General features: G+C 35.8%; 1 protein-coding gene across 3 annotated transcripts in view; it reads left to right on the top strand.

Annotated features, from left to right (window-relative positions):
* Positions 1-14,255, top strand: part of LOC148954212 (transmembrane protein 245) — a 193,955-nt gene extending 179,700 nt beyond the window's left edge. For all 3 annotated transcript variants that reach the window (XM_089086045.1, XM_089086043.1, XM_089086044.1), the window contains 3 exons: positions 4,736-4,910; positions 11,919-12,101; positions 14,069-14,255. In XM_089086045.1, coding sequence (XP_088942171.1) covers positions 4,736-4,910; positions 11,919-12,101; positions 14,069-14,087 — 377 coding nt within the window. In that variant the 3' untranslated portion in view covers positions 14,088-14,255. The remainder of the gene's footprint in view (positions 1-4,735; positions 4,911-11,918; positions 12,102-14,068) is intronic.
* Positions 14,256-23,313: the final 9,058 nt, after the last annotated feature.

Genomic DNA, 23,313 nt, shown 5'->3' with positions numbered 1-23,313 from the left:
AGAGACTTAGCTGTTACTACGAAGTATTACTATTAATTATAAGCATTACCATAAGCTCGCTTTGCTAGCCAACGTGCTAAAATTATAATTTTTCGCTTGGATGCAGGCCACATACATTACAGTTTTTATCAAGTCAAGCTCCAACAGAGCTTAAGTGGCTACTATAAGGCATTGCTCTTAATTGTTAGAATTACGATAACCTGGCTTCACTAGACAAAGTGCTGAAACTGAATTTATTGTTTGGATGTAGGCCACATGTTTAGTATTTTTTGCCAAAGCTAAGATCTGACAGAAGATGGTAATTTTCTTTAGCTAAAACAGTCAAGCGGTATAGCTTTGTGAGTTCCTGCTAGTATCTTTTGCTGAGACTGAAAGTCTTTCTAGAATATTTCTTGAAAAAAATACCAGCATGAGCACTGTTTGAACTTGGTTTAGGACTCAAGCCAAGTAGCAGCTCTTCCTGGCCTTAGAAGATGGAAAGTCGTGTGGTAGACGGTCGTGTCACGCTTGGTTTGGTGATGGGCGATAGGGGGTGAAGATTTCATGTAAAAGGGCTCGCATTATATGCCATGACGTTGAAACCAACCAGTAAGCATGAGGTCAGGTCTCGTTCCTTTTAACAAGGATTATTTGAAAAAAACTACGTTTTCTAAAGAGTTAAAGAGGCTGAGTTACAAGGTCGAACCTAAAACGTACAGGATTAGAGGCACAGTTGGGGCTACCACCCCCAAACCCCGCTTTCGCAGCCTTTAAATATAAAAATTTCTTTAAACTGAAAGTAAGGAGCGACATTAAAACTTAAAGAACAGAAATTATTCCGTATATGAAAGAGGCTGTGCCCTCCTCAACGCCTCGCTCTTTACGCTAAAGTTTGACTTTCTCACAACTCTTTTTTTAAACAATAAAAACTTTAGCGTAAAGAGCGAGGCGTTGAGGAGGGCACAGCCTCTTTCATATACGGAATAATTTCTGTTCTTTTTAAGTTTTAATGTCGCTCCTTACTTTCAGTTTAAAGAAATTTTTTTTATATTTAAAGGCTGCGAAAGCGGGGGGTTTGGGGGTGGTAGCCCCCCAACTGTGCCTCCTAATCCCTGTACGTTTTAAGGTTCGACCTTGTAACTCAGCCTCTTTAACTCTTTAGAAAACGTAGTTTTTTTCAAATAATTTCTGCACGTTTTTGTACAGTTTATTACTTATTATTGCTTGACTAACTGTTAGCTGATCGTGTCAGGAGTTAAAGTTGGGGGCTTCCGCCCCCCAAACCCCCCGCTCTTGAACATTCTTGTGTTAAGGCTTTTAATTCCTGAATACTCAAATCACGTCGTACAGGGTGCCTCCTAATCCCTGTACGTTTTAAGGTTCGAACTTGTGACTCAGCCTCTTTAACAGCCCCCCAACTGTGCCTCCTAATCCCTGTACGTGTTAAGGGTCGACCTTGTAACTCAGCCTCTTTAACTCTTTAGAAAACGTAATTTTTTTCAAATAATTTAAAAAAGAAACTGAGTTTCTTTTCAAAGTATATAAAAAAGTTGCTCTGATGGTGAATCGAACCCGAGTTTTCCGCCTGAAAGTCTGAAGTCTCAGCCGCTGGACTATACAAACACAATATTAATTGTTGTTTAGCAAATAGAAGGTATTTTCGACGCAAGCAAATTCCCAAAAATCTTGATATGTGGTTTTTGGAAAACAGGGAAGGAGTGATCAGATTGAGCTGAAATTTCGACGATAAGCTCCCAGGCCCCAGGAAAGCTTATCCTCTAAATTTCAGCCCGATCAGACAACGTTAAAGGGGGGTTGTGGAGGGAAAAATTAACATGGGCTAATATAGGAAAACGAGGTTTTTCGTAAATGTAAATTCGGGGGATAATTTTTTCGGTCTGAAAATATCAAAAGGCCCTAACAGGTCGAATTCTGCTTCGAATGAGTCCTCATTCAACCGGATCCGGTGCCAACTGTGGCCTTTAGGCGTGGCTAACAAAAAAAAAAAGAGATGAACCTTAAGTGGCTATATTTGGTTTTTTGAAAACAGGGAAGGAGTGATCGGATTGAGCTGAAATTTCGAGGATAAGCTCCCGGGCCCTAGGAAAGCTTAACCTCTAAATTTCAGCCCAATCGGACAACGTTAAAGGGGGCTGTGGTGGGAGGGTCCAAACTTCCGGCCCAGTTTACCCCATGAAGATAAAGTCGGAGGAGGATGAAATTTTGCAAGTTTCTTAGTTTGAGCTTGGGCTACAAAATGCAATTACCGCCGTCTCTCTGCGACCTCTAGGACCTGAAATCGCTTAACATTGTGGTGGGTCGCCTCTTTATAGAGGCACAAGTGTGCCTCCTTGATATCATCTGGTCTGTTGTGTTTACCAGGAAAGGTGTTGTTTACAGATGACCTTTGAAACAAAGGAGCATTAAAGCATTCGATAAATGGAGCCAAATCATAAAAGGCTGTGTTTGTGGTTTCAAGGTTGAATTTCCATCCTTTTTTTTTTTTTTTTTTTTTTTTTTTTTTTTAAGGTTATGAAGGCTGTTTATCTGCTCCATGCATCTCTGGTTGAAATAGTTTCGAGTCTAAGTTCCAGATGCCTCTGCTGGTCAGGCTTTTCAGCCTTAGTGGAGGACAGAGTGTACTATATCTTAATGAAACCCCTTTTCCAAAGTGGCCCATAGAGTTGAGAAACAGGCTGAGGAGGATTCTGCAATGTGGGCGTGAATGTTCAGAATTCGTTTAATCAACGACTAATTTTATAAACAAAACAACTTCAACATAGGCTCCCACGTAAGGCTCTATATTCAAAAAGGAACAGGGGAGAAAAAATATACCAACACAAAAATATGAAAAACTAATTAAAATCCACTCTCTCACCTCAAAAAATCTCAAAAACCACAAGTTAGGCAAGGAAGTAGCACAACAATTCCAATCAAACGCTCCATAAAACTCAAATACATCACAAACCAACATCCAAACCCAATCCAGACATCAACCCTAGTAGAAACTGTAAAAATTACAAAACTATTAACTAGAAATTCTTTAACATTCTGTTTCAGGTTACAAAAAGAGTGACAGCTCAAGGGCAGTAGTTCGAAAGTAGTCTCAAGTAGACCTAAGTAGTCTCAAGACTACTTAAGTCGATTAATATCCTTTTTCGTCGCTGATACATCCAATCATGTATATCATTGACCCGAAGTCATGGGAACATTCCATCCTTACGGAATTGTTTGATGACACGTACAACACCTCAACGTAGAGTAGAAGATTAATTGAAGCACAAATGGACTTAAGGTTTATAAACGTCTTTAGTTCGACAAAAAAACGAGAATTTTGATACCATTTGATTGCCGCTGTTCAGCTTTATCCATATACCATATTATGTTTCTTTAATTCGCTTCGCCTTCTTGTAGATTGGAGAATGCATTGAAACGTGCAAAAATAGGTAAATTTTTCAGTTGTTTAACGACATTTGGGCTATTCTCTTGGAAAAAAAAACAAGAAGGTTCGATGAATGGCTAGAATCGATTTATATAAATATATTTTCCTTTATGTCTAAGTTACAGCTGTAGGCTTGTTTCAAAATCGCATGTTTCATAGTAACATAAACATTAAAACTCAAAATGTATTTATTGTAACTATTTTCTTTTTTAGGTATAACAATGTATAAGAGGCATATCGGATTATATGGCACGGACGATGGGTTTTTTATTGTTTTTTGTTTGGGGGGAGGGGGGGGGTAGAACTTCGTCTTAATAGTAAGACATTAATTACATAAATATTGAAATCTGAAAAATTAAGGGATTTATAGGTGTCATATTTTGAGCCACACCTCCCCATATATTGCTTGCACGTACGTTCTTCCAAATTAAACGAAAATGATTAAAGCGAATTTAATTCCATAGAAACCCATTTTTTGTTTCATGTTGTATCTTTCTTTGTTTTCTTCATTTTTTTTTATTTTGGCTACAATTTTGAGATTTTTTGAATTATTAATCTACTCAAAGCTGAGTATTTTTTTTAACTCGAACTCTAGAGATTTTACTATCAAATACCTTGTACGGTTATGGCGATCAGAGGAAATTCTTGTCGCATTAAATGATAAGGCACTAAACATATACTCAGGGTTGCCACCGTCAGTAGGATTCTTCCAGGCCAGGGTGGCAACCCTGCATATACTAATCACTGCCAAAGTCATCGTCATGCAAATTTATAGGCAACCTGAACAAAAAATATTAACTAAATAATGAAACTCGGAATAACATAAACATAGTCAAACTAAAACCTAAAGTATTTAAAATTCTAAAGTTCTACAGTTACAAAAATCTATAAATATATACGCAATTGGAAAAAAAAACTTTCTGAAAAAAAATTAATTCAACATCAAACAAAAGGAATAATATACTAAAACGAATTTATATATACAACTATTGACGAGGGTGTGTAGCATTAAAAACCTCGGCGAACGAAGGAACGAGTCGCTGAAAGATGATTGTTCGTGCTGAGGATGTATATGGTACTTACGCAGGATATTTTTTTTGGAGGGGGGGGGGGAGAAAATTTCTCTATAATTGTAGAAATATGAATTATATGAAATTTTTTGAATTTGTAGTAAAAATCTCAAAAATCAAGATATCTCTAGATGACTCATGCTCGGAGCTCTCCCTCACTCTCATGCGCATCTTACTTAAACCGCCGTTCCATAGTGTTTAATCAAACTTTTATCTTATGGTTTATCTTCTTGAAATTTTATAGTTTTGGCTGCAATTTTGAGTGCCGTGCCAGTATTGGGTCACTATTGGGCAGCTCTTCCTGCAGCTATTGAACTATGGCTAGTTCAGGATCGAGCAACAGATGCAATCTTATTGGCTGTCTTCCAATTTCTGCCTTTGACATATGTAGACACTGCCATCTATAGAGAAATCAAAGGGTATTTTATTTATTAGTTGAAGAACTGACTGACAAACCTTATCTGACAAATTCACCTGTCCAAACTGTTTGTCAGTTTGATTTTTGCTTGTTCATCATAAAACATAACGAAATATAAACACTATCAATTCGCCTTTAACTTCCCTGCTTTTTTCATCTTTTTTCTTTTGTTTACTTCCTTGCTCTTTTTTTAGGTATACACAATAAATTCAGGTTTTACTTCCCTGATCTTTTGTCAGCTTTTTTTTTTTAATTCCCCACTATTTTTAAAAGTACACACTATGAATTCGTATTTCACTTCCCTGCTCTTTTACTTCCCTGCTTTTTTTAGCCTTCACTATGAATTTGTATTTTGCTTTTGATATTTTTTTTTTACTTTTATTTATAATGTTTATTTCCCTGCTTTTTTAAACGTATACACTGTGAATTCTTTTTTTACTCTCCCGCTTTTTATAGTTTCTTTCTTTTTTTTTTCTTCCCTGTTTTTTTTTATTTCTATTTTTTTTTTTTATTCCTGATTTTTTTAGCATACTCTATTAAATTATACAATATATCCCTTTTTTTTATTTTTTCTTTATTTTGTTAACTTCTTTGCTTTTTTCAGCATATACTATTATTGCATATTTTACTCCTCCTGCTCTTTTTAGTTCTTTTTTTTCTACTTTCCTGCTCTTTTTTCAAGTATTTATTGTGAATTAATGTTTTATTTCTCTGCTCTTTCTTTTCTGGCGTCTTGTGCCTCACTCCGGTCGCTTTGCTCGCAAAGCTGCTCGTACCTTTTACCCTCGTGTGTCCTAATCATGACGTTATTCCAAGCAGTTTTTTTTTTTTTTTTTTTTTTTTTTTTTTTTTTGCAAAGACTATTTTTTAGTATTTGTAGAGCCTATAATGGTTCATATATAGTGCTAAGATTTGTCTACAAGATTTTAATGTTTCTAGTTTGAATAGTTTAGCTGTTTTGCAGTTTGCACGCAGCAAACGCATTTAGATAGGTAGAAAATAATCCATAAAAGATCTAAAATAATCTATATAGTACCATAATAACATATTAAACTAACGAAATGTTCACTTTCAGATAAGTTGATAGTTTTTTTGTTTGTTTTTTTATTTACTATACATAAAAAATAAATACTTTATAAAGTTTTAAATGTGAGGATAATACAAATACAAATCTAGGCCTGTCCCCTCTGAAAAAGACATAATTAGATTTGTCCTGAAAAATTTAATTAGATGTACTATTTTGACACACATAATTATGAAAAAGATTTAAACCAACTTCTAAAAAAATATCTATGAAACTGTCACGATTCTATTTTGAATAGTTTAGCTGTTTTATATTATAGGCACAGAAGTACATTTGATTTCAAATATATAGATAAATACATACGATATACAAAGTAAATGATCTACAAAGTAAAAATTTATAGATGAGTTCACCAAATGTTTCGCTTTCAAAAAAGTTAATAATTGTTTTCTTATTGTGTACTAGACGTGGTGCCGACTAAATATATAAACTTGATGTAGAATTATAAGTATGAAAATGTATTAACAGAAATTGGGGCCTAAACCATCAGTAAAATTACTGAATTTGATTCGAAATAAACTATTAAATAAGATGCACAAATTTCAGTCCTTATCTAGATCTTGACCTCTCAAGACGTCTTGTTTTTAAATAAATGGCGCTTGGGATTTTTAAGTGAAGACGCGAGATCAGCCTTGTGAACTTTTCTCTACCAAGTACCAGTGCTAATCCTGGCTTAGGCAACCAGGTCTTAGTTGAAGATATAGCTTCCAATTCAAGGTCTGTGTCCCGTTTTGTTCCTTAGCCTAGATGTCCCATCCTAGTAACGAATGCCACAGAAAATGTGGATCTGGGTCGTTCCAGTGTTTTAAGTGCAATGCTTGGTTGCACCACAGAAAGTAGTCGGCTTAAAAACTCTAATTGGTTATGCGTACAATGCCGATCGTCAATGACTGAAAATGACGAGATTAATATCATCGATAATCAACCAGAATTGGTCCAACCAATCGAGGCTCTACAATCCCACCTTATTTCTAATGTGAAAATTCAATTATTTCCAACGATAACCAACTGGAAGTGATCGTTCCAATTGGTATTGTAGATTCCCCTACTGTAACTTGTGTTTTGAGTAATGACAATAATAGTTCTCCTGAATTGATTGATTCTGCAAAATAATCACCTACCATTAATCCCAAATAATCCCACAAATTCCTTTATGGGGAAATTTTTATATAAGACAGTGGAACGCAACTTTAAATGAATATTTCGACCCTATATCCAAGGGCCGTCCTCAGCAAAACAAACGAAGAAAAAAACAATATAAAAGAAAATCACATTAAAATTCAGCCATTAAAACTGAAAAAAGTTTTTTTTTAATTTTCAAAACAGCCCTAGCATCATTACTTGAAGGAAATTCAACCAGGAGTGATACATCAAGCGAAGTGGAAAAAGATAATTCATTCCAATGGAATAAAAAACACTTACAGACAAGCTCTTAAAGCTAATCTTGCCTCCTTGGCAGCCAGCCTAGAAGGTCTAGCTGTAACAGGTTGAGTGGAATTTTTTTAATATAATTAGTTAAATCATTTCTAATTGAATTTGTTTATAAGGCATTAAGCGAATATTCCCCCAAAGCTCTTTTTAAATAAATATTATTATTTATTTTGATTTCAATTGCCTCTCGAGCAACCTGTTTTATGCCTATATCATTGCTAATAAGGCAAGTTTCTTCAAAAAGCATTTTATGGCTAGGGTTATCATAGATATAACTGCTTAAAGTAGAATCTAAAGAAATTTTTGTACTATTTGAATTTAAAGCTTTAGTTATGTCGTCTTTGTGTTGTTGTAGGCGTTTTTCTAAATTTTGATGGGTTCTACCAACATAAAAGTGGCCACAGTCATATGGCACCAGTCCTGGTTGAACTTTCTTGAAGTAATGATGCTAGGGCTGTTTTGAAAATTAAAAAAAAACTTTTTTCAGTTTTAATGGTTAAATTTTATGTGAGTTTCTTTTATATTGGTTTTTCCTTCGTCTGTTCTGCTGAGGACGGTCCTTGGATATAGGGTCGAAATAAAGTTGCGTTCCACTGTCTTATATAAAAATTTCCCTATTGTTCTGCTTATTGTTTATGGGGTATTTTCTGGGGGGGGGGTAAACGCCGACCACTTAAATTCCTTTGTCTGAATTTTTTCAAGGGATTAAAAAGGTTACGCAAACTAATCCTACTGGCCTTGTTTTAACTGAAGATAATTTATTCTTGAAATCCAGTGTTAATGAGACATCTTTAAAAATTGACAATGAAGTCGAAATTGCAAGTGGAAATTCTCACCCAATGCAATCAAATATTCAAAAAATGAGTTCAGTGATTTTAAGTATAATCAACCTAATGTGTGCTTTAGTTGTTTAGAGAGTAGATGTATGACTAGTAATTGTAAATATCTACAAATTTGTAAATTTTATGTTTTTAGCCGTTGTACAAATAATCTGCGTAAATACCCCAATGTTGACATTTGTAAAAACATTTCAAGTGGAAGATGCTTTGGTTGTGCAAAAGCTCATATTAAATTGCCCATTAAGGGTCGTAACAGGTTCCACAAAACTGGGCTGCCCAGAAGCCACTTAAATTCTGCTAATTTTAGCAAACATTTTTTAGACCATCGCTCGCATACAAGAAAACCCTCGATCCATCCCGTCCTTTTCAATCGAGTACCTATTCAAAGGATATCCCCGCCTCCATATCCACTTACATACCCCTTCCTTCTTTTTTAAAGATAAGCCCACCCACCCTCCCAACCATCCTTCTGCCTGCTTTCCTGCATTTTCCTACCCTTCCTCGCCACCTTGTGAACCCACTCAACGGGGACTCTTCGTACCATATCCCTGCAAAAATAACCTCATCTCTCTTTATCCCTCCAGCTCACCCCAAACTCAACCACTACTTGGTTACTGCTGTTTAGAGTTTCCGCTAGTGTCGGCTCTATTAAATGCCTTTGCATATGAAAAAGATGGATATGATCCCCCAGGCCCTTCTTCTGACTATCAATAGCTTAGCCCCTGACACGAATTTCATTAGAACCCCTGACCTCATCTTTGATATAAAAAAAGTAAAGTGTAAAAACGGTACCTTCACAAGTCGTTTTCAATTCCCACACTTTTGTTGAACAACGCTGAGAGCCTTAACTTTGAAAAACTTAATGAATTAGACACCCTTTCTAAAATAAATGGATCAGATGTAATCGATCCATGTTCTTTGTCCCTAATGACTTGTACCAAAGGAACATTTGCTAGATGTTTTCCAGAGAAATTGCCTACGGATTGTTTTGGGTACCCGATTGACTGACCGTATTTCAGACAGTAGGCTGTACGAAGAGTGTGGTTCAATCCCGCTTTCTCAGAATATAGTGAGAGAAAGGTTGAGATAGCTAGAGCACGTTCTGCGGATGAAGGAAGACGGATTGCCAAAGACTGTCTCTTTCGGCCACTCGTCTAGAGCTAAACGATAAGCAGGTCATCCTCGGTTTGGGTGGGAGGATGTTGTAAGGAAAGTCTAAAGGAAAATGGGAACTTCATGAGACATTTTAAAGAGGGGTGTTTTGAATAGATTGGGATGGAAGAGGAGCGTGCGTAGCTGTGTTGGCCTCAGGCGGCTTGCTGCTGCGGTGAATTGTTAGTAGTAGTAGTATCTAGGAAGCAGGGTTTCAATCCCCCCTCCCCCCCCCCAAAAAAAAAGAATTGTCCGACTCGTAAAAACGTAACAAAAATGCATATAAACAAATTTTTATGGGTTAAAAAAAAAAATTCGCTCCCCTGAAAAAAATCCTGGATTTACCCTTGATATCCTATGTTAAATCGCCAAAGACTCAGCTCTCATTAGTTTCTCATTTGCTTTAGCCGCCTCCTTTAATTGCCGAATAAGGTTTTCTTTTCCAAGACCTGTCTTTAGCGGTCTAGTGACCTGTATTAATTGGGGAATAACGGTATAAAGGATATTTCATTTTTGTGCAGAAACGTGAATAAGACGAATAGCGCTAAATTAGAGCACCATTCAATTTTTGTACTCAGCATAGACCCCAATTACAAGTTCGGAATGGCTATTTGGTTGGAAGAAGAGAAAGACATGGCTTCTTTTAATCTTCTCATATCTAACTGTCTAACTGACGAATGATTTTAACTGTCTTACCCATGAATTAGACAGGCAAAATTTCCTTTTCACAATGTGTGTATAAGCTTCCTAATTCGTATAATCCTTATAACCTTAATTACGCGAATTAGGGCGGACCTTTATAAGGAATGCTTAAACACACTAAATATAAACTACACAAACAACAGCATAACCAGATTTATATTTTCAGATGGTAGTAAGAAGATATCCCATAAATCAGGGTTCCTAATTCGGCGTATCAGTACCTCTTGGGGATGTGGTTAACAAATAATGAGGGTATGGGAATCCATATTTTACTTTATTGTCTGATATACTGTTTAGAGGGATATACTAAATCTGCTATACCAAGTGCTACTAAGTAACTAATAATTACTAAATACTTTATAGAGTTATTTTGAATACAACTACTATCTAAGCCCAACGCTAGTTCCTCCTTTAACTTAACTTATCCAAAACTTCACTCTTTACCCCCGCCCAAGAAGCTCCGATTTCATTTAAATCCTTTCTCATGACCTTTTCCTTTCCAATTCGGGGACAACAAGTTCTTTGTTTAGCCTCACCGTAATACCAATCTTCAGCTCTGTTAAAGAAAAGGCCAAGGGTTTTCCCCAAATAAGAGAGGCTAATAAAAGGGGCCAAGCAGAAGCTGGATGCACAACTGAAAATATGTGATCGCTCAAAATCAACTTACAAGATATCGAAACTCTGGTCAGCTTGCTGCAAATACCAACTCAAAAAAGTGCATGTGAAGTCCATCCCTCAGGCTCTGTTTTTATTTCTCGCTTTTTCTTGGCAACTTTGAGCAGTTACTACCTAAAAACAAAATCGAATATTAAAATCTAAATTGATTAGAAAGAGAGAGAGAGAGAGATACGGAGTTTATTAAAGAAAAAAATCAACAAAACAGCCACTAGACATGGCTACTATTGTATAAGTTACTGTAACTAGACTAGGCAGACCCTCGGTTGCTGCTGATAAGTGCATTGGCCAGTGCTCTGTGAGTACGGGAACAGTGGCCGAGAGATTGCGAGAGCCTTAAACTGACTATGCTAAGCTACGTTACAGCCTGGTTTTGTCATGAAGCTTTTCTGTTGGCACTAGACGGTGCATAAACCTAGGTCTTTGACTCAAAGCCAAGTTTGTAAGATAGCTTGCTGACCACTGCTACTGGCTATGCAATGCTCCTAGATAGAGGACACTACGATGTCATCATAGTGGTTTTTCTTTGACTAGAACAAGCTTTGGTGCCATGAAAAAATTCACAAGCAATGAGACATTGGCAAAGTTCCCCCAAAATAAAGTAAAAATAAACGAATTACGTAAAAGTAATACTGTTTCGCCACATTAATGGAAAAATTAACTTAAAATTATCGTTTTCTTGTCGCCCTCCCCCTGGGCACGGACACTGAGGACCCCCTCCCCTCCCCCTCCCGATAAAGAACACATTTGAAAAATCGAAATCCTTTACTGAAATTCGGGTAAAAACAAAATGTCTGGTAATAATGTTCCGTCCTCCTGGGGAAATTTCCTCGCTGCAGTCTTGCCCCCCCCCCCTCCCTCCCCTTCATAATTGAAAAATGTTAGTTGCTTTTCTGGTTGAGTATCATCAACTATTTCTTTTGTTGTTTTTCCAAAAAGAAAGCTTCAATTAATTATCTGATTTTAATTAAATGCATTAAAACTCATAGAGAAGCTCGTGTGAAAAGTTTTCTATTGAAGCAGCTTTTTTTTCCTTCTTTTTTATTTTTAACTAATGTGAAACAAGAAGTTTCATGAAAACTGTGATACTTCCCAATGCCACTACCGACTTTCTTTCTATTTTTAGGGGCGGGCATCCTTATTTAACTGGTCTTTCCATTGCCGGCGGCATTCTTTGTTTTGGAATAGAAGGTGCCATCTTCGGTCCGTTGATATTGTGTCTTCTTCTAGTGGCAATAAGGGTTTATAGATCTGTTGTAGCGGAAGTTCCAACAAATTCATTTCTGCCATCGCAAAGGCGACTAATAAGGTAAAAAGTTTTGCTTGTTCTTATTCTTAATTGTTAGGCTCTCAGATTTTTGGCCCACGCCCCTTTTTGTGACAAAATTTCCTTGATTTACCAAGAACAGTGGAAATTTAGTTTGTTTTTTATTGGTTATGTGTAAATTTAGACAACTTTGTGTATCCAAAAAAATGGGAAAAACATGGAATTCAATTTTTATTGAAAAGGATTTCCAAAATGCGGTCATGCATTTTTTGATTGTCGTAGGCGAAGAATTCAAAAAAGGAACTTGGATAAAAATCAGAAAAAAATGGGCCGAATTGCATGACACCAAGTAGCTTAAGAAGGCTCAGCTTTCCTTTGAAGGTGTAGTTTATCTTCAGAAATCAACAGATTGTTAGTTTATGGATTTTGACAGACGAATACCGTCGTCCAAATTAACTAATTAGTTTTGCTTATTCATTTTGGATGTTCAACATGGCAACACCGACGAAGATGTCATACTACCCTAAAAAGTTTAAATTTCGAAATAACCAAAAGAACAAACTAAGATAAGTGTGGTTTTCAGAGAGAAAGAGACATTAGGTGGGTCTGGGGGTGGGATAAAGTTTTTATTTTGATTTCCTTTCTGTTTTCATACATTCTTATGAGTCACATTCACAATAGGTAGCGAGCCGGTAGTAGATTTTCCTATGGGCATGGGTCAGAGAGGAAAAAATTCTATTTTTGGACCTTTTTTTTGTGGATGAGCGTCCTTCTGAGCCCCCCCCCCCCCTCACCATGTGCGCTGTTATAGATGTACTCTAGGGAATACAGCTCCGCACATCCCAGATGAAAATCATTCACAAAAAGGAAGCATTCCCTACATCGCGGTACTGCTGATTTCCTGCAAAGTCTCTGAAAGCAAATTGGCTCTCGAAGCATTTTCTATCTATTCCAAATAAAAATATATTCATCTCCTAGCCCCCCCTCCCCCTTAAAAAACAATAAAATAAGCTCTTGCAATTTCCTCGGATATTCCTATATTTTTCACTTAATTCGCCTTTTGTTTTTTTGTTTTGTTTATTGTGTGTTTAAGTGTTTGTTGGGTTTTTTTTTTTTTTTTTGTAACAATGTAATCTGAGTTTTGAAATGATATTTCTTTCTCTTGTGAATTAATAAGTGAAATGCCTTACAACAATAAAATTCTATATTTGGGTGCGTTTTCATTTTAAAATCGTTTTAGAACATCATCTATTTTCATCTTTTTCTTCTGCGGCTGTTATCTTCTCACAAGAACGGCTTTTGATAAAACAAAAAAGAAAAATTCTATAAATAAGGAAGTATGGAATTACGAATTAGATTTTGATAATGAGGTTGCCAATAAGAAATATAAAAAAGAAATCTGGTGAAGGGGTATTTTTAAAGGTGGGTTTAACAAAGGAATAGTTACAGTGTATTATTAAATTGAGGGGAATATTTGACTACTTGGGGCAATACGAAGATATTTAGGGAGTAGGCAGTAATTATAGTCCTTATTTTTGCCCTGTGTCACCAGGTTTCGATGATAGTATGGGTCACATGACGTTTGAGTGGAAAAATTGAATGAGTTGCGAAAGGAAGTGTATGAAGAGTGTAGGTTTGATGAAAGATTGCTGGTGAGCATAGTGCGTTATGTTTGTTATTGTTGTGAGATTAGGACAATTTCTCAGGCCAGCAATGGAGTACACAAATAGGTTTCGGTAATTTGTGAAATGCTTTTTAGTGTGAATTACTTTGAATAAAACTTGTCATTTGTGTTGCCATGGCCAAGGATCTTTGGAGTAATAAAATTTAAAAAAAATGTGTATTACTATTTATTTTATTTTTTTAATATGGTATTATTTTTTATTATACTAATTATTTTATATTAATTATTTATTTGTATCATTTTGTATTAGGCTATTTATATATTTGTATTACTTTGTATTTTATTATTTATATTACATTATTTTTATATATATTTTTTTTTTCAGGTTGGATACGGTCGGTTAGAGACTTACAACTCCCTTGTCTGGTAATGGTGTTCTCCTATCTGCTAAAACACTAGTCAAATAGTCCGTCTGCTTTAATTCTGTTGATATTAGACTATTATGATTAATCTGCCCTGTACATATTTTCTACTTTATTGTTCTTTTAATCAATTAATATAATTGTCTTCATCCAAAGTACCTTGTGAGTTATTTTACGACAAGGCAGAATAATATATTTAATTATATGTATTTAATTCTCAGAACTCTTAAGACTACACTCAGGGCCGTATCCAGGATTTCTGTTCGGGGGTATTTTTACTATGTAATTGTAAAATACACAAAACAATTTAACCCCTTACTTTCCAATTTTTGTTGGGGGGGGGGCCTTGCTCAGGTTTTTAGTTATGTTCCGTAAATTCAATGCATATCTCACAGGACCTTTTTGTTAATCTAGTCTAATTCAATTATTTAAACCTACTTCGTTGGACTGGTTTAACCTAGACTAATTCCGTTTTTTTTATCAATGATGATATATGAGCTGTGAAGATACGAAATGTTTTAAGTCCATACCTTGATTTACTTAACCTATGTCCCCCAAAAGTCCCGAGTCAAGGATTGTAAATTATACATAGATAATTTCGGAGACCACACTGCCTTTTCATGACGATAAATAAATAAAAGTTCAAATAGGGATCAAATCCTTTTAATGGACAGTGATTTTCACAAACAGTGATACAATTTCGCAAAAAAAATACTAGATATTTCGGTCACATATGCAGTGACCGAAATATCTAGTATTTTTTGTGAAATCGTATCACTTTTTGTGAAAATCACTGTCTATTGAAAGGATTTGATCCCTATTTGAACTTTTATTTATTTATCGTAAATTATACAATTTGCCCATTGTCTAAAGGCGGTATTTATCATTAGGAAAAGGGGAATGTAAGATTCTGGGTGTATCTGAAAAGGCTAAGGGTATTAAGGTGAAACTTCGGGGAATGTTGAGGGGTATTTTAAGTTAAATCAAAAGGCACTATATGTGTACAGTTTATCAAAACGAGGATCTGCAACTCTTTAAGAACGGCTGAGGATATTAAGATTAAACTTTCACAACGTGTTAAGGTGGATCTATCGGCCTCCCTTATTTTTTTTAGATGCTCCCTTCCATCATCACTGATCAAAATTTTGAAAAAGCGATTCTGTTAAACACAGTCAAAGGTCTAGCGAATTATGCCTCCAAGGATACAATGCCCCAACAGCCCTCAGGGTAAGGATTGTAAATTGTGCAATTTGCCCTTTTTACATGCAGGATTTACCATTAGGAAAAGGGGTTGTATTCTGGGTGGTTTTGAAATGGCTAAGGGTATTAAAGCGAAACTTCGGGGAATGTTGAAGGGGATGATAAAATAAATCAAAAAATAATGTGTGTTTCCTGTTTATCAAGAAAAGGCGTATCTGCAGTATCTCAAGAACGGCTAAGGGTATTAAGTTTTAATTTAATCCTATCAACCAGTCCCCTCCCATTCCTTTTTTAACTGCGCTCCCTCCAAAGATGTCTGATCAGAATTTGGAATAGCCATCTTGTTCAAAATAGTCGAAACGTCAAATAACTATGCCTCGGGGGAAGGCAAAAGTCAACATATCCCATTGGGGCAAGTGTCTTACGTTATATGAGTTGCCCATTGCTTATATGTAAAGCTGGTTATTTGGAAAAGGGGGCATGCTTAATCCTAAATTTCCCAAATGACTAAGGGTATTTAGGTAAAACGTTTAGAAAATGCTGAGGTGGATGTCAAGCAAAATCAAAACATACTGTATGCAGGAGGGTTATCAAAGGACACAAAAGCAATATCTAAAAATACTAAGGGTGTTAAGTGGCAAATTTAGAAGCATGTTGAGAGGGTTGTTAAAAAAAGAACCGAGGGCTCCCCGCGTCTTGCCTTTTTAAATGCCCCTCTTAACACTGATAGTAATCTTAAAAAGCCGTTAATTCAAAATAGTCACAAGATCTAATATCTGTGTCTCCGAGGTGCCATTCCCCCACAGCCCCCGGGGCAAGGACTATCAATTAGGCAATTATTATTTTTTTACATGCCGGATTTATCATTAGAAAAAACAAAGAGAAAAAGAAATCCCAAGATGAAGAAAACAAACGCGACAATGCCAGTAAAAGAAAAAGGCAAATCAAAACGACGCAGATATTTCGCCTGTTTAAAACAAGGCGTCCAACGCTAAAAACAGAAAAAATTCAAACTAACCTAAAACCCAATGAAACCTTTAAACCAAGAAATGAAAAGAAAAAGCAATATAAAAATCGTTGCTATTTTGATTGAACACCACAGAAGCCAAACAAAGTTTCTTCAATGAAACCACTGAAGAGACTCATCCCGTTTGTTTTCTTCATCTTGAGATTTGTTTTTCTCTTTGTTTTTGTCATGGCTGGCCAGTTCTCCTTTAGATATTTCATTTTTAGGAAAGGAGGCAGTGTTTGATCTTGGGTGTGTCCGAAAAGGCGAAGGGTATTGAGGTGCAATTTTGGGAAATGTTGAGGTATGTCGAATTAACTAAAAAGAAATTAGCTGCATACGATTGTTGTGTTACTCTCGGCTCTAAAACTTGACTAAAACTTCACTACGAAACATGAAGATCCCGTCGAAAATGTATATATTTATTCCTTTTTTGTGGCATACAAATTGCAAAATAGGAGAAAAAAATAATACTAGCAATCTCGCCTATTTTTCTTCTTTAAGATAAAACAGAACAGATTAGACTAGATAGGATTCGGATATTTATCTTAGATCTAACCCTGCGTAATTGTCCCCATTTGGGGTCTACTCAAGTTCAAATAACAATCTGCTAACCAACCAGGGTCAAAATTAAATGGTAAATTGGTGAAACTACGAAACACGAAATAATATCCCCAGCTATATTTTACTCTTGTATTGTCAAATTTTGTGTAAACAGTCAATTTAAATATCAAACTTATAAGAGAGATAAAATGCAAATGTCATTGCAAATCATAATTTATTTAGCAAATAGTGTGCTTTAATGTAGTAGAAACTATTTCTGCGACAATTGGTCAATTTTTCTTGTACTTAGGATTTTAAGCAACTTTCAAATTAAATTTTAACCGAATCTTATAAAAAGCAGCTACAAGATTTAGACTGCCTTTCTAAGTTTCAATCCTTTTTCCCGTACTATGCGGGCTAAAAACTAAATGTTTGAGCCAGATTTCCCAATAAAATTTTTATTGGCCCCACACTACTGTTCTATTTGCTGCAAGACACGCGAGAAGTGAAGTCTGGTTAATGCTAATGAAATAAAACAGAATATGATGAAAATGTAATAGTTTAGAAACAAAGTTCGGCTATATATTTGCACATTAGGGGGGGGGGGGGGGTGGGTAAAGCTCAACACATATTAAATATATAACCTAACCTAGGTACCTTTTTTCCCCTAAACCCCAAAAACCTAAAGTTTAAATATTGTAAACGCAGTCAGAAACCACAGTTTGCAATCCAATTCTCCGTTAAAATAACCTGTTTGACTAGTTTCTTTTATCATCTATCATGCGTGTCTTGCAGCTAATAGAACAGTACCGACCCCACTCCCAATACTTTGGATCTGAGTTCACCTACTACAAAAACTATTTCAGCTGAAAAATACTTAAGAAGTTTTGTACCCCCCCCCCCCCCCCCGAAGAAAAACAAGAATGTAATTTTTATCTTAGGTATCAAATTCTGATTATCCAGCTGCTCTTCTTTCTGTATATTCTCTGTCGAAGTGTTATCAGTTCCCACATTCAAGTTACACATATAAACTGAAACTGAAGAAACTGAATAGATGGCAAACTGATACCAAATCAGTCGTGGATCAAAGGATGCCACTGACCCCTGCCTTGGGTGCAGTTTCATTTTGTGCAACTTTTACTTAAATTTCAACAGGCCCCTCCCCCCAACAATGGTGCACTTTAGTTTTATACACTTGTTTACATCTATTCGAACCTGTCAAGCAAAGAGTGGATACAAATTAATTAATAGATTTAAAAAAAAAGATCATCTTGGAATCCTTTTCTACAAATCCTTTAAAGGCCCCGGGGGGAACGAAACCTTTTTAATATCGGGAATTAGGTTGTGCTAATTTGAGCCAATCAAAATTCTTCATAAAATTTCTCAACCAGTCAGAAAATTAAAAAAAAAATCAGATTGGCTGAAATTAGAACTAGCTAAATTTTGGTATTTGAATGGGCCTTAACTTACGTTGAAAAAATATATAAGCATAATTTTAGCCAACTTTTTGGTCCCCAAAATGCAAGGATATAAGAGGGAGGGGCTCGCCTGTCAAGCAAAGAGATAAAGCAAACTAATTAATTAATTTTTGTAAGAATATCATCGAAAGTCTGCCTTATAAGTCGTTAGCCTATGTTGCATCAAACAAGCCTTCTCACCCCGAAAATCTTAGGTCCGCCTAGCAGGCAAGCATGCAGAGAGAGCGGGAGGGTGGTCATTTAGATTCTGGCATACCTGTCTTAAAATGTTGAAAATCACGTCAATTCTTTTGGCTAAGGGTTTCAGTAAAATGGTTGTATCATAAGCAGGGGCGCCAATTCACGAAAATATAGGGAGAGGAGGGGTAATTACTTTTTGTTTCTCAAATGAAGATAAAAAAAAGATATTTCTCAAAATGAAGGGGATAATTGCCCCCCCTCCCTCCAAATTGACACCCTAGATCATAGGTACACACACGGAGTGTGTAGAGGAATTTTCTATGGGCAAGGGTCAAACATGAAAAAAAAAATCCGGTTCCTTAAACATCTTTTCTGTGAGTGAGGGTCATTTCCCCCCCCCCTCATGTGTATGCAGGTATAGCTGCAGTGTAGTTATATATTTAGAACAGCTGTGTTCATTCTACCGTTCGAATACCTGCCTGTAATTCAAATGCGTCACAATTGTTACATCTTTTTAGGGGAGGAAAATTTGACATCTTATGAACTTACTCAATCCTAGTTCTTTCGTGCAGTATTTTATTTGTCATTTTTTACCATTGACTTTGCTTGAATTTTTACTTAATCATCTAATTATGTTTTAATAGGGAGGGGCGGGGGTAAAGTGCATTTTACAGGCATATTATTCAATTATTTCAACTATGACAGGGTAATTTTGATCCGTTGACGTTTGACATTTATTCAAATTTGGCTGCAAAATATTGATAGATTTCCAAAAACTTCCAAAACTTGTTAGATTTCATGGACCCTTGTCAGTTGCTCTCTCCCTGAGTCTATAACTGCACAGAAACAACGACTGTATGGCGTCTAAGTGACAATATAAGTGTCCCGTAGAAAATAAATGTAGGAAATGATGTTTAGCAGACTAAAATTTAAGGTAAAGTGAACAGAAGGAAAATACGGGAGAGAAACAGCGAAGGGACGTGATAAAACTTGAAGATTAAACAGGATAGGCCAAAGAATTCATCTGAGGGGGACCTATAAAAATATAATAGATAAAATATTCACTACGTAAAATTAAGAATGTTTGAAAGTGGTGCTAATACTAATTTGTACAGAACTCCATATGTCACAATGAATCACGTAGATAGATAGAAGATGCACATATCTTCGCACAATCGCACTCCATTAACCTGCACTGAAGATTCACTGGAACTTCATTTTCAAATTATTCTCAAAATTTGATTGACTTGGACTTTTCTGCAGCACTCTACTGGCAACCACTGGGTTCACGCCACAGAGGCAGGCCCAGAAACGCCATGCGCCAAACGTATCAGACATCTGTGGAGCCTGAACACCTCAATCCAGCCTCAGTGGGAAGATACAATGGCCGCAGCAAACCTGTGGGAAGATCTGTGGCTCCTTCTTGATGCCCTGTGTGCCTCTAGAGACACAGGCGGGTCAAAGGTGAATGACTTTCCTTAACCTCTAAAAAGTACCGAGTTGCTCACTTTGTTCCTGGAAAATGCAACATTAAATGCGCATAAAGACAGTAACAAAAATTGTTATTTTTTATTTATTTCCTTTAAAACAAAATATAGTCCCTTGAAAGCAAAACAAACATTTTTTATCATTTTCTTTCTGCTCGAGATGAAAATAAAGATTTCTTTTAGACTACCCCCCCCCCCCAGAAAAAAGAAAACTTAAAATTTAACAATTTCCTCATATCCCTCTATGTTTTTTGTTTAGTTCGTCTTTTTTTCTTTTGTTTTCTTTCGTGCGTATCTTTTGACTTTTTTTGCAACGACGTAACTTAACTTTTGAAATTATATTTTTTAAATTCATCAATTTAATAAGTAGAATATCTAGAGACAAAAAAAAATCCACATTTGAGTATGCGCTTTTATTTTTTTTAAACGCTTGGAATGTCATATATTTTCATCTTTTTTTTCCCTCAGCTATTATCTTTTCACAACACCACCTCTTTTGTAACAAGGATAATTGAATAAGTCACGAAATACGGAATAATGTATTAAGTTTAGATAATGAGGTTGCTAAGATGATAGGAGATATTTTACGAGATCAAAAGGCACAGCTCTGATAAATGAGACACATGCTAGAGAAGTAGTTTTCAAGCTGAATTTAAGAAAAGAAGGGTTAAAGTATGTTATCAAAATGGGGGTAAATATTTTACTACTTGGCCCAACAAGAAAATATTTAGGGAGGAGGCAAGGGCAGGATGGCCCTTACTTTTGCCCTATTACAGCAGGCTTCAATGAGAATGTGGGTCATATGATTTTTGAATGTGAAACATTGAATGAGTTGCGGAAAAAAGTGTAAGGATAGTGTAGGTTTGATGAAAGATGGTGAGCATAAGCAGTAATGAGTTTAAGACAGTTTCTCAGGCCAGCAATGGAGCACAGAAAAGATTTCTGCAACTTGTGAAATGTTTTTGGCTTATGTAATGTTTAATACTCATAATGGAATTATGAGTAATGGAGCCTACGGACGCACTTATTCTGAATTAATAATTTACAGAATGTGTAGCAGTCTAGCTGTCCCGATCCCGGGACCACATGTGCATGCACCCTTCCACCTTATTGGGAAAGGGGGGGGGGGGGGTACCAAGCGGTTAAAAAGTAAAGATAGTTTTTTCTTCCCTAAGTCTTCTATAGAACATTTTTTTTTTCAAGTGACAACGAAGAAAAGTTACTATTTAGCAGACATTACTCGGTTAATTTTAAAAACCTTACGAAATATATAAATAAATAATGCACACACAATAAACAAACATAAATTAAGTAGTGGAATCAGATTCCACTAAGTCTGTCAGCAATGTGTTGCTGTCGACGACAGGCATATACTGTAAATAAGCTTTCAGGTGGGTGATGGTGAGTCTAATAAGATCGACCTTCTGCCAGATTTATCGATAATATTAAAGGGCATATCCACCTTCCATTTTCTTCAACTCCCGCACCTATCACAGAAGACTAAATCTTGCAGTTGAATAACGCACTATTTCAACAACCAATGACGCGTGCACCTCGTCATTCAGTTGCGCGGGATTTGAAAAATGATTTTTTTTCTTTTTTTATTTTTTTATGAGCAGAAGTAATGGGTTCTCTAAGTTTTTTCGTTGCTATTGAGGCAGTGGAACATCACAGTGAGCTGTTTAAGGACTCATAAAAGCTGATTCTTGTATATTTTTTTTTCATTTATTAAACTCGATAAGGCTGTCATAAAGTGCCACATGGTACACTAAAAGCGCAATTTGGGTGACATTTTTGGAATGGAAAGGCTGGGCAGGACACATAAACATCATAGCGAGCTTATTATGGGCTCATTTCTAAAATAATTTTTACATTTAATTGATCTTTATAAATTTTACTTAATAAGGTAATAATAAAGTACCAGCTGGAACCCAAAAGGTGCACTCCGGGTTGTTTTTGCCATTTTTAGAAAATAAAAAAGAGGGTCTTCTCTCCAATGAAAAAACTCCGCGGAAAAGTTTCCCTGAAAATTTTACCCCTCCCCTGCAGAAATTCTCCTCCATGAAGAATCCCCCCATGAAAATTTTCCTTACATTTAAAACAGTACCAGTATTTTCAACTTAAAGTATTCAAAAAAATACTTGAATTATTAACTTACCTGTTGAGCCCTGTTTGATTAAGACTATCAAAAAATCTGCATAAATATTAGTGTGGAACATTTTAGGAAGCGTAATGAACCCCTGTTTTCCGCCTTTTTTTCTATTAAAAGCGAACATAGATTAATTAAAAAAAAAATATCCGCTCAAAGTAAAGAACGAAGTTGAAACTTAAAACGAGGAACACTTTTAAAGTTCCTTCATAATTTTTCTCAAAGTTATTGAGGGGACAACTGACCCCCCCCCCCAAACAATGCCACTGATTATGACCAGTGGCGTAAATTTAAGGGGGAGGAAATTGTAATTTTTTAAATCAAGAGGGTATGGGGGGGGAGCTTTTTGAGCAATCAGGTGAAATGTAAATTTTCATTCTGTTGGCTCAAAATTTCACACAGGAACCAATCATGCTTCCCTTTCTGACACACGTTTAAGGAATAATATCATTGGCTTACAAAATACATCACAGGCGTAAACCAATGAAATTAAGATGCACTGTTTACCAGGGAACTATAGACAAATAATCTCTCTTTTCCTATGCCCAGGATTTCCATTGAGGGGGTCACCAGAAATTCTTTTTTTTTTCATGAAATTTGTTTAAGAGTCTCACTTAATGTTCTTTGGGCTTCGAGCTTCACGTTGCACACAAACATTTTATTCCAATGATATGATTGTCTGTATTGAAAGTATATTTTGAACTACATAACGTAGAACTCAAGATCCATTAGTCTTCCTATTATGAAGAAGCCATCACCAAGTATTCCTCTTTTCCTAATTTGTTTTTATCTTTTTTCTTAGAAGCCACACAAACTGCAGAAAAAAAAACTAACCTATGGTATTGCAATTAAGTCGTGTTTGCCTTGCTTAAAAGAAAGAAGGAAATAAGGAGGCCCATCACTGCATCCCATTAGAAAAGGTGAATTTACTTATTCTCCTACATGAGATTTTTGGCTATGATGATTCCAATGGGGGCAGTTTTTATTTCGATCTAACTCCATTTAAGTGGGATTTCAGACTAGTTTATGAAATTCCCACAAATTAAGTTTTCACAACAAACTTTTATCATTAAGATTAATTGAAATAATAGTTACAATTCTTGAATAAATTTCAAATAGCGATCCTACCTTCTTGACAGTTTGTATATATTTAAATTTTGAGTTA

Source organism: Artemia sp. Qi Xiang Cuo, chromosome 3 (assembly GCF_049724085.1).
Source record: "Artemia sp. Qi Xiang Cuo chromosome 3, ASM4972408v1, whole genome shotgun sequence".
NCBI classification, from domain to species: domain Eukaryota; kingdom Metazoa; phylum Arthropoda; class Branchiopoda; order Anostraca; family Artemiidae; genus Artemia; species Artemia sp. Qi Xiang Cuo.
This window is presented reverse-complemented; position numbering and strand designations above follow the sequence as displayed.